Below are 16,619 nucleotides of genomic sequence, written 5' to 3' on the forward strand. Positions count from 1 at the left end.
TGTGTGTGTGTGTGTGTGTGTGCATGCACTCAACTTGCTTCTCCCTCATTTTTTTCCCTTTCCCTCTTTTTCTCTCTCTTTCTTCTTAGGGCCTTCCTCTTTCTTCCTCTTCCAAATAACACCACATGTGATTCCAAAGTACTGGAGCAGTCCCTGCAGCTTCAAGCCTGCAGCACACCCATGTCCCTTACTCACCCAAGTCTTTCATTTAGTCTGGCAAAACAGTCTTGTTTGATCCCTTTCAGAAGAAATACCAACTTACCAATCTGCTGTCTTCTCTCCAGAGCTGATGTCTACCCACAAGCTTGAAAAGAAAGAATTGAAAGACAATTTTGAAAAGCTGCGGCTGTCCTTACAGGTTAGTATCTCCTTAACTCTGATGCCAACCTAATGGCAGCACCGTTTGTTAGTCCTGTCCACAAACATTTATCCAGCACCTGCTATGTGCTGGACCCCATGCAGAGTACAGAGGGAGTATACTGGAGTATAGAGGGAGATGGGACATTTTCCTTGTCCTAAGGCATTTGCTGTCTACTCAGAAAGTTGTGACACAAAGGGACAGGCACCCACAAAAGGTAACACATGCTTGCACCAAATGAACAATCCAGTCAGTGAGTGCCACAGGATCTCGGAGAGGTTGCCCCACCCTGGCAGTGGCCAGAGGAGTCACTGAGCTGTGTGTGAGAAAGGGGGTGAACATAGGAGAAGAGTATTCTAGGCTAGGGAGTGGTGTAAGGAGGGTTGTGAAGGGCAGAAGCCATAGGGCGTGCCTGGGAATTATAAAAAGGACTGTAATCACCTGGAGTAGGGGGATGGAAAGAACCTTCTCTACCTCCCACTTCCAGTCCAGGGAAAATGTGCGTCTCAGATGCCAGGGAGCAGATTGGCTTCCTTCTGACCTCTAGTGAGAGAGTGAAGGGTCCTCCAGATCACCAGCACCTCCCTCCTGCCTGGGAACCTAGGGTGGGGTTGGAGGCCCTGCTCCCGTTCCCAGCTATGAACATCCTGATGAAACCCAGGTTATTTTTTAAATATTTGGGACACTCACGTATGGATGTTGTGGTGACAATAACAATGGATGCCCACTGATTACCATAAGTAATGCAAAGCCAGAAATTTTGCTTCTCCAATGGCTCACTTCCCCCAGCAACGTTCATTGCACAGAGGTGGCCCTGCTGAGAACAGAACCCAGGATTGTGCGGATACCGCTGTCACAGCCACTGTGGGCACTACCCAAAATTTTCCAATGGGAAACAGCCTGCACTGACCCATCAGTGGGCCTGCAGTACACAGCCCTCCCATGGTTCATCCTTGGCACATTTACCCCAAACTGCCCTCCCCACACCCCTGTTGCCAGGGAGATCCGAGTCAGAGGTGTCCCGGCCTCAGTTCTTGTCTTGCTCGCAAGGGATGAATTCTAGCAAGAGACAACACGTATAGTGGAAATGAGATGTTTATTTATGAAATACATAGAGAAAATAAGGCATGAGTAAGTTGTTAGTAAACTTTCTGGCTTCCTTTATTACCTTTTCCTGCTCAAGATCTGAAAAGGTCTGCCCCAAGACAACCATAGTGTCCTTCCAGGTTAACTCATAGGCTAGGGTAAGGGGTTGGGATGCATCTATGTATGTATCTGGTTGTTGGAGTAGCTTCTCCAGTCTGCTTAATCTGTTTAAGTTCCACAAGAGAGAAGGGCTTATGTACTATACTAGCTGAGGGCCATGCCCTCCTGCAGTTGGTGGAGAAGGCATATCAGTGGAAGAAGGGGTGAAGGTTTCTAATTGAGTTGAAGGTCCTGGATATGGCAGTAGCGATGAAGATGTTGTTGGCACTTCTTCTACTTTTTAAATATATTTTATTGATTATGTTATTACAATTGTCTCATTTCCCCACCTTTATTCCCCTCTGCCCTGCACCCCACTCCCACCTGCATTCCCCACCTTAGTTCATGTCCATGGGTCATAGATATAAGTTCTTTGGCTTCTCCATTTCCCATACCATTCTTAACCTCCTCCTGTCTACTTTGTACCTACAGTTTATGCTTCTTATTCCCTGTACCTTTTCCCCCAATCTCCCCCTTCCACTCCCCACTGATAACCCTCCATGTGATTCTCCATTTCTGTGGTTCTGCCCCTGTTCTGGTTGCTTGCTTAATTTGCTTTTCTTTTTGTTTTTTGTTTTTATTTTAGGTTCAGTTGTTGATAGTTATGAGTTTGTTGTCATTTTACTCTTCATATTTTTGATCATCTTTTTATTACATAAGTCCCTTTAATATTTCATATAATAATGACTTGGTGATGTTGAACTCTTTTAACTTGACCTTATCTGGGAGGCATTTTATCTATCCTTCCAGTATAAATGACAGCTTTGCTGGATAGAGTAATCTTGGACATAGGTTTTTACTTTTCATGACCTGGAATACTTCTTTCCAGCCCCTTCTTGCCTGCAAGGTTTCTTTTAAGAAATCAGCTGACAGTCTTATGGAAACTCCTTTGTAGGTAACTGTCTACTTTTCTTTTGGTGCTTTTAAGATTCTCTCCTTATCTTTAGTCTTGGATAATGTAATTATGACATGCCTTGGTGTGTGCTTCCTTGGGTCCAAATTGTTTGGGACTCTGAGGTTCCTGAACTTTTTGAAAGTCTATTTCCTTTGCCAGATTAGGGAAGTTCTTCTAAATTATTTGTTCAAATAAGTTTTTAATTTCTTGCTCTTCTTCTTCTCCTTCTAGCACCCCTATGATTTGGATTTTGGGACATTTAAAGATGTCCCAGAGATTCCTAAGCATCTCCTCATTTTTTCTGAATTCTTGTTTCTTCATTCTTGTCTGGTTGAATGTTTATTTCTTCCTTCTGGTCCAAACTGTTAATTTGAGTCCCAGTTTCCTCTCCTTCACTGTTGGTTACCTGTACATTTTCCTTTATTTCACATTTCATAGCCTTCACATTTTCCTGTATTTTGTGACCATACTCAACCTTTTTGTGAGCATCCTGATCACCAGTATTTTGAACTGTGCATCTGATAGATTAGCTATCTCTTCATTGCTTAATTACATTTTTTCTGGAGCTTTGATCTGTTTTTTCATTTGGGTCATATTTTTTTTGTCTTGGTGCACCCGTTACATAGAAAGGGATGGAGCCTTAGGTATTAGCCAGGGAGTTGCAACCTACGCCTCTGTGCTATGGCACCATATGTGGGGAAGGGGTCTGAGAGGGAACAATCTGCTTTCTGGGCTCCCAGCTGGCTTTCAGTAACTTCTTCCACTACCCACAAGCAAACTGGGCCCTTCTGGCGCTGATTACTGGGTAGGTGGGTTTGCATATGTTCTAGGACCCTGTGGGTCCTTCCAATGAACTCTCTTGTAAGGCTAGTTTTTCCTGCTGCCTCAACCTTCACAGGTTTTTTCAGTCAGAGGTTTTGAGGCTTTATTTCCATGCACTGGAACCCTGGGTTGCATGGTCTGTCTCTCTCCCCAGTTGTTCCTCCTGGTTTGTGGGAATGTGGGACTGCCCAGTCCGCAAGTCCCTGCCTTGCCTGCCCTGATCCTCCAGCTGCTGCCTTGCCACGAGCCCTCTCTGCCCGGCTGCCTGTCTCCACCCCTCCTACCAGTCTGGATGAATGTTTCTTCTTTAACTCCTTGGTTGTTGGATTTCCATACAGTTTGATTTTCTGGCAGTTCTGATTGTTTTTGTTTCTAAATTCATTGTTGTCCTTCTTTTGGTTGTGTGAGGAGGCACAGTGTGGCTACCTGGGACTCAACCTAGGCCAGAAGTTCTCAAAGGTGCCCCTCCTAAAGGGGCTTTTCGCAAAGGTGGGGGTGTGAACAAAGAGGTGCCCGTGCAATGGCCACTAGATGGCACTATGGAAGCTATTAGCTTATATTTGTAGCACAGCCCCCCTCCCCCCACCCCCCACACACAATAGAGGAATCCCTATATGTAGGTGATTTCTGGCACCTGCCTAGGCAATTACAAAAGAGATCAAGTTGGGGTATGGTATTGTAATTTAAGCTTCCGTGTAGTAGCCAGGACTTCTCATCAGCTAACTGATATTGAGGCCAAACAGTATTGCAAAAGAGTACTAGTCTTCTTTAGAGTTTGAGGGTCAAACTGTGACCGGTTGGAAAAAAGGCAGCCCAGTGGGGTCCCACCTGGAATGGATTGCTGATTTCCCATCTGGACAGAAGAAATACCAGGAGATTAGATAACCCAGTGTCCTAGGGTCATAACCTGAAGGCTCAGCATCCAGGGACCCGAGACCCTGAGAATCCAGAATAGACATTTCTGTTCTGGACCGATCCTTCCAGGGGGTGATGGTGTTTGTCTTTACCTTCCTTCAGCCAGTAAAGCCAGTGAGGAGGAGCTACCAATTGGTGGGATCTTGGAAAAGTGTGAAGGAGCCCTCCACATCTTTTGCAGGGAACAATTATATGAGATTTTAAAGATGTCTCCTCTCAGATACTGTGTTTCTAGAGTAGCTAGCCTTATGATGCTTGGAATTTTATAACAAATCTTCAGATCAAGCTTTAGACTGTCCTTCAGGATACAGGGGCTAAGCCACACAGTTGTCATCTGGCTTTGCCTCTCAAGGGGGTACCAGAGGGAATGGACTCTTTTAAAAAATATATTTTATTGATTATGCTATTGCAGTTGTCCTATCCCCCCTTCATTCCCCTCCACCCTGCACACCCCTCCCCCACCATCCCCCCCTTTAGTTTATCTCCATGTGTCACAAGTTCTTTAGATTCTATATTTCCCATACTATTCTTGCCCTCCCCCTGTCTGTTTTCTACCTACCATCTATGCTACTTATTCTCTGTACCTTCTCCTCCTCCCACTCCCCTGTTGCTAACTCTACATGTGATCTCCATTTCTATGGTTCTGCTTCTGATCTGGCTGTCCTCTTAGGTTGCTTTTGTTTTAGGTGTGGTTGTTAATAACTGTGAGTTTGCTGTCCTTTCACTGTTCATATTTTTTATCTTCTTTTTCTTAGCTAAGTCTCTTTAACCTTTCATATAATAAGGGCTTGGTGATGATGAACTCCTTGAACTTGACCTTATCTGAGAAATGCTTTATCTGCCCTTCCATTCTAAATGAAAGCTTTGCTGGATAGAGCAATCTTGGCTGTAGATTGGCTGAAATCCAATCTTTGGATTTCATGACTTGGAATACTTCTTTCCAGCCCCTTCTTGCCGGTAAGGTCTCTTTTGAGAAATCAGCAGATAGTTGGATGGGAACTCCTTTGTAGGTGACTGTCCCCTTATCTCTTGCTGCTTCTAGGATTCTCTCCTTCATTTTAATCTTGAGTAATGTAATTATGATGTGCCTTGGAGTGTTCCTCTTTGGGTCCACTTTCTTTAGGACTCTGAGCTTCCTGGACTTCCTGGAAATCTATTTCCTTTGCCCAATTAGGGAAGTTCTCCTTTATTAATTGTTCAAATAAGTTTCCCACTTGTCGCTCTTCCTCTTCCCCTTCTGGTACCCCTATAATTCGGACGTTGGAACATTTAAAGATGTCTTGGATGTTCCTAAGCCTCTCCTCATTTTTTTTTTTTGAATTCTTGTTTCTTCATTCTTTTCTGTTTGGTCATTTTTTTCTTTCTTCTGGTCCACTCCCTTGATTTGAGTCCCAGTTTCCTTTCCATCACTATTGGTTTCCTGTGCATTTCCCTTCATTTCAATTAGTTTAGCCTTCATTTGCTCCTCTAATTTGTGACTAAAATCAGTTCTATGAGCATCCTGATCACCAGTGTTTTGAACTGTGCATCTGAAAGGTTGGCTCTCTTGGTCACTTACAGTTTTTGGCTCTGGGGCTTTGAGCTGTTCTTGAGAGCCATAATGTTTTGGTCTGTTCACACCTGTTACATATGAGGGATGGAGCCTTAGGTGTTCATGATGGTGGGGTGACCCAGTCTCTGGGTTGTGATGCTGTATGTGGGGGCAGGGTTAGAGAGGGGCAATGACATTTGTTCTGTGCTCTCTCTCGGATTTCAGTCCCCTCTGCTGCTTCCCGCAAGCAAACCTGGCCCCCCTGGTGCAGGTTCCCGGGTGTGTGGGCCTGTGCACCCTCCAGGACCCTGTGGGTCTCTCCAACAACCTTTCTGTTAGCCTGGGAGCCTCTTCTGGTACCTCAACCCTGAAAGTTTTTCCAATTGGTGCTTTCAGGATCTAATTCCCATCGCTGAGGCCTTAGCCTGAGCGGTCTGTCTCACTGCTCCCTCCTTCGCTTGATTTATCTGCACACGAATGTGTGACCCCAGTCAACCAGCTGCCTTGCACCCTCACTGGGTCCACCTGTAGCCACCCCACGCCTGGGATCTGCCAACCACTGCCTGTGCTCCTGTGTGCCTGGGTCATCCAGCCAATCTTTCCTGCCCCACCCTGCTCTGCTGCTGACTCTGCCCCTCTTACCGGTCTGGCTGAATGGTTTGTTGTTGTCATTGGACTTCCATACAGTTCAATTTTTTGTGTTTTGGCTGCATTTTTGTTACTAAAACTTTGTTGTCTTTAAACTTGGTTGTGTGAGGAGGCACAGTGTTTCCACCTATGCCTCCATCTTGGCCGGAAGTGGGAATGGACTCTTGATTCACTATTCAGAAAAGGGAAAAGCATAAGATATGGACAGTGGCAAGACTGTCTTGCCCTTCTTCTGCATTTCTGGGGGCTGGGAGACTCTGAAATGGCCCAGGGCTTACAGCTATGGCTGGCAAGTGATTGTTTTGTTTCTGTCCGTGGGCAGTGGCTCTCTGCTCTTCCTCTGCCCAGTTTTAATTGTCAAAAACACTGCAAGTTGTTTCTACCAGTTGCTCAGTAGGGCCTCAGGTTCTAAGACTAGCTTTTGTAACTTTCTCCTGATGTCTGGGGTTGTCTGCTGGATAAAATGTATCCCCAGAAGTGCTCAGCCCCCGGCAGACTTAGAGTTGATGTTTGCGGCCTTTTGTAAAAGCTCAGTCAATACAAAGGACTTTGGTTCCTTCTTGTCCTTGTCAGTCCCAGTTTGGCAGATCAGCTGGGGTCCCGACCTGGGATTGCATTTCCCCCTGGCTGCTGTGCACTGCTGAGCCGCTGGCCAGCTGGTTTATCAGCATCAGCCCAGGTGGACCCTCTCTGGGCTGCTTTTCATCGCAGTGCAGCAGCAAGAGAGAACAATCTGTGGTGCACTCCAGGTTAGGCCGTGAGTCGGTGATTACAATTGACAAAGGAATTGCTTTTGGTAACAGTACTTTGAGTTCATTAATTTGTGTTCCACTGTTTAATCGTACCTGGGGTTCCTGTTGGGAAATAACAGTTGGTTATGGAAAATAAAAGGAAGCTTTTGACTTTTTCATTTGTCATTAAAATTATCTTTACTATTTATTTATGTCCCTTCCCTTTTCTTTTTTATTTCTAGTTTTCTTCATTTCTACTTCTCATCTTGAGTTTACTACTCCAATGTCATTTTTTCCTGTATGTCTCGTTCCTTTTTCCCCACTTCTTCAATTCCTTCTCTTTTTTCTCTTTCCCTTTACACAATCCTTTTTCAACTCACATAGACCCTTTTCGACTTACACAGACCTTCTGTTATAGGTGCAATCTTTCTGCAGCTTACACAAACCCTCTGAAACCTTCCTAGTCCCTTTTAACTTATCTAGAAAGTATTAACCCAGTTTTAGTTCTACGTATTACCTTTTATTGCTAAAACTATATATTCTTTCTCAACTTGATTAGAATTTTTTAATTTTTAGGGAGAACCAAGAGTAAGTAAGTAGCATTCTTTAGATTAATACATTTATAACTACATTTTATAACTTTTGGAAGCAGTTTTTATCCCTGTTGGCAGATACACACAGTGCTCAAAAATGAGCTGTTTTATTGTCTAGTGACCTTGGAAACTGCAAAGAGCTAGAGAAGAAGATGGGGGTGACCTTAGCCATTTCCGCTCTAAAGGTGCCAATTTTTCTCTTTTATATTGAGGGAGGGGCAACCATTGCTTCTAGGGGCAGCGAAACAAAGGAAAGACTAAGGGTGGAGGAGGTAACACCAGGGCAGGGGACGGCAGGGGGAGTCTAGGTGGCTGCTTTGGCTCCTTAGAAAAGTTACAGGAGAGGAGAGAGCCAAGATAGGGCTTCCCTGGTTCCCCTGGAGGTCAGAGGAAAAGGGAGCCCTGGAGACAGGACCAGGTAGGAAGGCCAGGTCGAGCTTCCACTGCGCACTGCTCCCCTGGCTGCAAGTCTTCTAGGACCCTTAGAGTTTAGGAGGAGGTAAAAAGTTTATGCCCAGGAAGGGGTACAGCTGTTTTTTGAGAGGGAGAGAGAGCAAGACACTCCCCTGGCAGATACAACACTGTGCCTTGGGGGAGAGATGCAGCAGGCTTACAACAGGTCAATTCAAACTTACTTGTTCCCTGGCCATGGTTTAGAGGCATGAAAGACTAGGGACTTGTGTAGTCAGTACATTATAGTGATGGGGGTTCCCTCTGAGGCCCCTTTACATCTTAGGGATTAACCCCAGACACCTCTGTGGGACCCCCACTCACATAAGGACGCCCGAGACCTTGGAGCTGCAGGAGGATGTGCCTCGTCAGTCTCCAGAGCCCAGGAGAACCCCAGCAGTCATTGTGGGTCTTAGCCTTATTTCTGCCTCCCAACACAAGCCCAGCTTGTCTGAATACCCCTCCTCCACTGTGCTGTTGTGCCTCCTTTAACCCTGAAGGTGAAGCTGGCAGTAAAACATTGTTAGTAAGACTGTCCATATTCACTGCATTCCCAGTGACTGGAGGCAAAGGATGGAATCCAAGTCACAGCACCACAAGTGTTACTAGAGGGCCCTGGGTCACGGGCTCCGGCCTCAGTTCTTGTCTTGCTCGCAAGAGATGAATACAAGTGAGACAACATGTAGAGTGGACATAAGAGAACAAGTTTTATTTATGAAATATACAGGCAAATAAGGTATTAGTAAATTTGTTAGTAACTGTTTGTTTTACACACTGGAGCACCTGGCTGCAAGTGGCTACTCAGCTAATCTGAGTGCCCCAATGGTTGGGGTTCGGGGGTTATATACCTTAGTCAGCTTCTGGGTTCCCCTTCCTTCTTCTTCTAAAACAATGTACAGCCACAAAGGCTTCCTTTCTCAGCTAGTAAAGGCTCTTTTCTCTTAGTTAATAAAATGGCTACAGAAGTTAGTAAAATCTCTACAGAAGCTCCCTTTCCCAGCACACAGAGTTTCAAGGACTCCCTTCTTCCTGTCCTGTCCTTGCTTGTGGCACTCAAAACGCTCAACAATCTTACCAGACCAGGTTCAGGGCTGCTGAATCAATGGGTGAGACAAGCCTTGCTCCTCCCTGCACCTTAGTTTACTACCAGTCCTCCCTTACACACCCACCTCTCATACTGTGGGAGGTGCCATCTTGGAGGAACGCACACCGGGGGAGTGAAGGCCAGACTGTGATGCCACAGAAACCCCATCCAGCCCCAAGCCACAAAGAAGCAAGACTTTTGTCTCATTCGTGAGAGAATCTTCATTCTGCCCCTGTCATCTCATGGTCGTGCACTGCACATATTTTAGCTGTGAAACCCCATGAGCAGGATCCATTGGGGCTGGAGGTTATTTGGTGCAAGGAGGGTGGAGTTGCTCAGCCAGGTTCCTTGGGCAACTAGCAGCTAGAGAAACAGGCTGCCTGGTAAGAGATTTGAGCTCTTGGGTTTGAAGCCCTGGGGCTCCGCCTCTAACTAGCTGTGAAGCCTTGGATAATACATAAGCTCTGCAGCCCTTAGTTTACTTGTCTGTGCAATGGCAGTGACAACAGTACCTTCCTCAATTAAAGGCAGTAACGTGGGTAAAGTGTGCAGCACTAGGTTGATTCATGGAAAATGCTAGTAAGTAGCAGTCACTGCTACTCTAGTAGTTACATATATTATTATTTGTTATATATTTTTTATCATCATCACTGTCATTATCATGCCATTAGTTAGCTCCTAAGTGGCCAGTGCTGGGCCAGGTCACCAGCTGGGTCTTCGTACCTCTCACCTGACACATAGGAGCAAACTCAGGCTGGAGAACTGTCCGCGCTGCCTGGCTGCTGTGCGCTTGTGTGCCTGTGAGTCGGTTTTGAGTCATGGAGAGTAAGGCCACAGTTCAATATTTGAGATCCATCCTAGGTGGTATTTGCCTGACGAGTTAGTTCTCTGCTTTCTGTTTTTTAATGGAAGAGGGGGGCTTGAAAGAAATGCTTCCTTTGACAGTGCCCTCAAAGGTGGCATGGGAGCCCTACGGCAAAGTGGGCATTCTGCCAGTCACGTTCCAGAGGGCCACTGCCTGAGGCCCGGAGGTGCGTGCTGCTCCACCAGGGCCGACCGTGCTCCACCCTGGGTGTGCTGGGGCGTTTGCCAGGCACTGTGGTGCAAACTCTCACTGACAGCTCCACTTGCTGGACACACCAGCTTTGCATTTGATGGTACTGGGTGGGTGGGGAGGTATTTGTTTCTCAAAAAATGAAATGGAAGTAACTGGGAAGCACACAAAAAAAGAGGACAAGCATTGGCTAGTGTTGTTCAGTGGGTTGGGCATCATCCCAGGGACCAAAAGGTCACCTGTTTGATTCCCAGTCGGGGCAGGTGCCTGGGTAGCAGGCCAGGTCTCCAGTATGGGGCACATGAGAGGCAACCAATCAACGTTTCCCTAACACATCAACATTTCTCTCTCTCTCCTTCCCCTCCCCTCTTTCTAACATAAATTTTTAAAAAATTTTTATGAGGATGACAAATCTGCCAAGGATCATCTACTGCAATGAAGAAAGCAGTCCAGCCAAGCACTTCAAACATCATTACAGTGTGGTTATATAGAATTACATAATTTACAGTACCTAGCTCCTCATACTGGGGGATGAGTCCATTTCTCTTGTAAGAAGAGTTCATTGACAGACCCTAGGTTCTAATGTTACAGAAATTGGGCAGAGAACTTCAGTGACTAGTCATTGCTGGAGTGGCCAGGGAGGGGTGAGCCAGGGAAGCGGTGCAGCATCCCCTCAGACATGCCCTCCTTTGGCCTGCACACAGGGACTGCCCTGAGGCTGGTGTGTGCTGGGAACCAGGGGCACAGTCTAAACAGGAAGTCTAAACAGAGGGGCCAGGTGGTCCAAAAGGGGAGAATAGACTCAGCTCACCTCAGGAACATGCACACAGCCCTGAAGCCCAGGGAGGCTAGAGGTGACCCTAGAATGAGAGGGAACTGGCCAGTGAAGCCAGGGAAAGCTGGATGGGAGACGGGAGTGTGGACAGTGAGAACCAAGGCTGGGAGACAGGCACAGGTGAGGTGGGGGGTCTGACGCATGGTGGGGAGTATGTGCCTCATTTTGAAGCTGGTAGCATTTTACACAGGGGATGTCTCATCATGCTCCCCAGGCTGGAGCATCTGCAGTGGACTGAGCTGGAGTTCTTGTGTCCTTACTTGCAGGATCAGGTGGACACACTGACCTTCCAGAGCCAGTCTCTGCGGGACCGAGCCAGACGCTTTGAGGAAGCTTTGAGGAAAAACACTGAAGAGCAGCTGGAGGTAGTCAAGCTCCCAGGCCCCCGGCCCCCACGGGGCCTCACCACAGGTCTCTGGAACCTGGTCCCAAGAAGCCACATGGCTTCCTCAGCAGTCTTCCCAGTGAGCGGGCCTCAGTGCTAACCCACTACCAAGGAGACAGTTGGTGAGGGCCTCTCTGGGATTTCAGACATGTTCTTGTCAGCACTCTTCTGAGACGGCACAGCTGTGGGTTTCTCCACACAAATGTGATTCCTGCCACAGTGCACTCCGCTCCCCAGCCACTGTCCCTGAGCTCCCAGGACAAGTGTGGCCTCTGGTCCTGGCCAGGACCATCTAGCCACCCATCCTCTCCCAGCTTCCATGGGTCTGGCACCCGAGGCTCCTCTGAAGCCTGAGTTAGTAGGTTGAGGGTTTTTTCCCAGAAGTCGGCAAAATTCCTCCCTTCTTCTGTTGGGCTGCATATAAAACACATCACACTAGTTAAATCTGAATTACAGGTAAGTGAGTCTTTTCAGTACAAATATGTCCCTTTTGAAACTTATACCAAAAAAAAAGTTGTTCACCTGAAATTCAAACAATGTAATTTATGTATACATATGCATGTGTGTGTGTGTATACATATATATTTATATCTGGCAACCTCACTCTAACATATCTTTTTCCAAAATGCCTTTTCTGCTTTTTAAACCACTTTTTAATTTCCTATACTGGGGTGGGGACTCTCCATGGGCACAGGTGGGACCTGGAAATCCCTACCTGCCTGCTGAAAAAAGTGGTCTTTGTGACCGTCAAAAGCCAATATTGAATTTACTTCTTTTACCCCACAAATCCCTTCTGGGAAAGGACTGGTGGTATCCACAAGCCTCAGGGGTGATGACTTTCTCTCTTCTTTTCCCCAAGCAGCTAGATTTTTAGTGGCATTCACAGTGGGGAGCTAGTGAGCATCTTACCAGGGGAGATATGCGAGCTAATGTTCTCTCCCCACCCCTCTCCCCCTCTCTCCCTCTCCACACACCCACCCTCCCCCTGTGCTCCAGTGCCTCCTGCGTAGCTTATTAAGGAAAACTAGCTTTAGGGAAACCCATGACCTTGGTGAGCACTGGCCTTTGCCAAGACCCTATGACTAGCTTGCTGCTCTGCGCCCCCGTAGGTCGCGCTGGCTCCCTACCAACACTTGGAAGAAGACATGAAGAGTCTGAAGCAGGTCTTAGAGATGAAAAATCAGCAAATACACCAGCAGGAAAAGAAGATCATTGAGCTGGAAAAGCTGGTGAGTCATCTATTTCCTGAAGAGACCCCAGTAACCTTTCTGTCATCCTTGATGTCAACAGACACCTTTCAGGATGTGGGCCCTTAACCTGAGTCAAAAGCTCCATCCTTGAGTTTCATAGCCTTTTTCTGGAAGCCAGGAGTTCTGATGAGGACTCTCAGAGGTGGCCCCATTCTGTACAACTCTGTGGTCCTGTGGATCGCCTGCCTCCTTCCCTGCCCCATCACTCTCAAGTGACGGCCCCCTCCCCCCTCCCTGGGGGCCATGTGGTGAGCCAGCGCCTCGCTGGCGTGTGCCAGATACCAAGCAGAGCACTTTCCCGCGTCTGTTCTTCAACTCCGACAGCAGTGCGGTGAAGGAGGTACCATCAGGGACCTATATTTTACTATATACAGTGTATTCTGGTAGTCTCTCTTCTGCATTATTTTGTTTTTTAAAAATGCTGGCCACATCCCTGTAACCTGATTTTACAGCCCACCAAATGCGCTGCACACTGTAGTTTGCAGAACTACACTCTTTTCAATAACCCTCCAAAGGCACTGGTCTCCTTCCTGTCAGATAGCCCTGCCAAGGACCTCTTAACACTGCCCCCTTTACAGGCAGAAAAGAACATTCTCCTGGAGGAGAAGATCCAAGTGCTCCAGCAGCAGAATGAAGATCTCAAAGCAAGGATTGACCAGAATACCGTGGTCACGAGGTAGGCAGACCGGGGTGTCTAAACTGACAAATCATGTGTCACCCACAAAGTGGCTTTGCTCTTGAGCTTGAGGACTCTGTATTTGTCCCAATGTCCAGTTCACCTCACCCCTCTGAGCTGCAAGGCCTCCCTGATGATCTGAAAGCAGGTGGCAGGAGCCCCCAGCATAGCTGGCTGCTGAGTGGCTTTGTTCCTGGAGAGTGTGTTGGAAAGGGGTATCAGCTGGGTGCTCCCAGGCCAGAGAGAACGGCCCTGTGAGCCACCCCTGAGCTCCACTAGCTCAGCAGTGTAGACACGTGTCTTCCTGGGGCGCTGAGCTGTTGTCCTGGGCCAGCCAGGCCAGGGCAGTGAAGGACTAGCCCTGACCAGAGGACAGCAGGGACAGAACATGTCAGAGAGGAGCCACGTAGCCAAATGCAGCTCTTCCTGAGTGACATTGTTTCCATCTTGGTCACCTGTTCTGAGGTCCCCCAAATTCCAAGGGAGGATGTGGGGATACCTCCTTCTGCTGTCAGTGGGAAATAAAACAGGGTTTGGGGCTTCAGAAGCCAGCTGGAGGTTATGCATGTCCATGGGGGCCAAGCTGTCTCTGGGACACCCGTGCCAGGTGCCAGGCTGGATGCTGGGATTCAAAGAAGCAATCTCTGGCTCCTGTCTCTCGGAGCTGACAGTCTCCATGCCTGTGCCATTGATACTGTTAACACCACTATCTCTGAGCTTCCTGGTGGCCCTCCTGCACCAGCTGCCTCTCCCCATCTTCCCTGTTCGCCTCTAGCTTTTGCCTCTAGCTTCTGTGTATGCCTCTAGCTTTTGCTCTACCAGACAGCTGGCACCTCCCTGAAGGGGGCAGAGGGCTGTGAACAGATCCGGTGTTGTCAGGGAGGCTCTGGGAATGGATGTGTTGGCAGGATGAGTGGTAGTTATGGTTCACCAAGGTGGTGGGTAGCAGTGGCCCGACTCACCGGGTTGTCCTCGCAGGCATGGGCCACCTTCTCCCTTTACCCAGCATCCTTGGCCTGGCAAATCTGGCATGAAGGCTGCTTGATGGTGTCTTCTCTCCATGCAGACAGCTGTCAGAGGAAAACGCCAATCTCCAGGAGTACGTGGAGAAAGAGACACAGGAAAAGAAGAGGTTGAGCCGGACCAATGAAGAGCTGCTCTGGAAGCTCCAAACTGGGGACCCAACCAGCCCAGTTAAGCTCTCTCCCACATCCCCTGTTTACCGCAGCTCCTCCTCTGGACCCCCCTCACCTGCCAGAGTCAGCACAACACCCAGATGATACCACCACACAGCCCTCCGGAGCTGTGCCTCCTCCTGCACCCTGTGCTTCCACGCGAAAGGAGTCTTGACCAGCGCCTCCCACCGGGAGTCCTGTGCGCATGCTCAGTAGCTGCAGAGTGGCACCCTCAGAGTCCTCCGACCCTGGTATAAGACTGTCCTGGTACTGACACTTAGGAAGGTGTTGACCTTACTTAGAGCCAAAAGAAAGAAATGCCCACTGCTCCTGAATGATGAATTTCACTGCAGAATTCCAGGTTAGTGACAAATAGCTCAGTTTGAAATCTACGCTGAATAATCATTGTGCACTGCACTGGTGTGTGTGGATCTTTAGATGTACACATTTGCACACGCAATGGTTCTGAATTTCATTTTTTATAACATGAAATGCTGACATATTTTGGTGAAGGTCAGCAGTTTTCTAACTTGTGCCTAAGAATAATTGGGAATGAAAATGCATTTCTATCTAGCTTCCCAAGAATATTTCTACCCAAAATAGAAAAAGGAAAAAAAAAGATACAGAGAAGAAGCGCCTTTCAACCTACCACCAAATGGTACTGTATTTAACACGAACACCAGCGACTTGTGAACGGTAGCTGCCTTTGGAACAATCACAATAAGCTCCCGGTCAGCATGCTGTGAAGTCACCATTATTCCATTTGCAGGATTTAATTGCTAATGCTCCTGTCATGAGTGGGTAAGGGAGAGAGCCGTGGGGAACCCTGTGGGGTTTAACAGCTTTTCAGACGTCACTCATGATAGCAAATCATCTACAGTCTCGTAAACACAAGTTTTGATTTTTCCCAAATGGCATCTTGGAATCCGTCATTCAACTGTTGCACCCTTGGGAAAATACGGAAGAGCGTGCCCTTCCAGAGTCAGGGTGAGGATGGCCTTGGAGTTGACCTAGGCCATTTGCCCTCTGGCCTCAAGAAAGACTGATGGGGTGTGTACTTGGACCAAGCACAGAGTAGGGAAGCTCTGGCCTTCTGTGTGATTTGCTCCAATCTGATGCTGCAAAGGGTCCCCCACTGCTGTGACCTTCAGGGCCCCATTTCATGGCAACCTCCCGTCCAGTTCTCCAGTTCAGTTCAACAGCTCAGGCCCATCACTGTACCTGGAGACAGCTCAGGGGTTCTAGCAGGGCCTTCCAGAAAACCAGTTCTTCCATCGTTGGGGACCAGTTCCACACTGTGCTAGACCATCCCGTGACCTCACAGGAACCCAGGGGTATTTTCTGCAGGATCATCGAGCAGTGCCACAGCTGACAGTGCTCCAATCTTAGACCAGGAGGTTCTTCCACACAGACGGGCCCATCAAAGCAGCCAGCCAGCGTGCACTGGCTACTGGACTGGCATCTGTCTCTGAAATGATAGAATTAGAATGCAAAAGGTATCTCTGCAGTGCTGTGGAAGGTTAGGAGCATGACACCCCAAAGAGAAGTAGTTTTAACAGTTGATATGGTGATGGTAATGACACCTTTGTTTCCTGTTTGTGACGGAGACCCTGCGCTTTCCTTCCTAAGGCCCCTGGAAACCATCCTGAGCATAGGGCTATCTCTGAACATGACCAAGGCAAGTAGACCCATGCAGGGACATCCATGGTGGGGAAGAGACGGTCCATGGAAGGAAAGGGTTGGCTTGCCAAGGGCCCTGCATGCTTGGCTGGCATGAAGACAGACCTGGTCTGTGTTCCCTGCTTGAGTCAAGGTTGGCCTTTGTGGCCTCAGGTCCATCTCATTTCTAGGAAACCTCCAAGGGTCTTTTTCCCATCCCAGGGATATGCACAGTAGGTAACCATTGAAGAAACATTTCTCTATACCTTTTATGCTCTGCATGATGCTCTGATATTGAGTTGGATAGTCCATT

General features: G+C 47.8%; 1 protein-coding gene across 2 annotated transcripts in view; it reads left to right on the forward strand.

Annotated features, from left to right (window-relative positions):
• Nucleotides 1-15,247, forward strand: part of MTUS2 (microtubule associated scaffold protein 2) — a 642,868-nt gene extending 627,621 nt beyond the window's left edge. For both annotated transcript variants that reach the window (XM_037058899.1, XM_037058901.1), the window contains 5 exons: nucleotides 285-358; nucleotides 11,428-11,526; nucleotides 12,656-12,775; nucleotides 13,375-13,472; nucleotides 14,539-15,247. In XM_037058899.1, coding sequence (XP_036914794.1) covers nucleotides 285-358; nucleotides 11,428-11,526; nucleotides 12,656-12,775; nucleotides 13,375-13,472; nucleotides 14,539-14,752 — 605 coding nt within the window. In that variant the 3' untranslated portion in view covers nucleotides 14,753-15,247. The remainder of the gene's footprint in view (nucleotides 1-284; nucleotides 359-11,427; nucleotides 11,527-12,655; nucleotides 12,776-13,374; nucleotides 13,473-14,538) is intronic.
• Nucleotides 15,248-16,619: the final 1,372 nt, after the last annotated feature.

This window comes from Sturnira hondurensis, unplaced genomic scaffold (assembly GCF_014824575.4).
Source record: "Sturnira hondurensis isolate 20B ecotype Veracruz unplaced genomic scaffold, ASM1482457v3 Scaffold0010428, whole genome shotgun sequence".
Classification (NCBI taxonomy): domain Eukaryota; kingdom Metazoa; phylum Chordata; class Mammalia; order Chiroptera; family Phyllostomidae; genus Sturnira; species Sturnira hondurensis.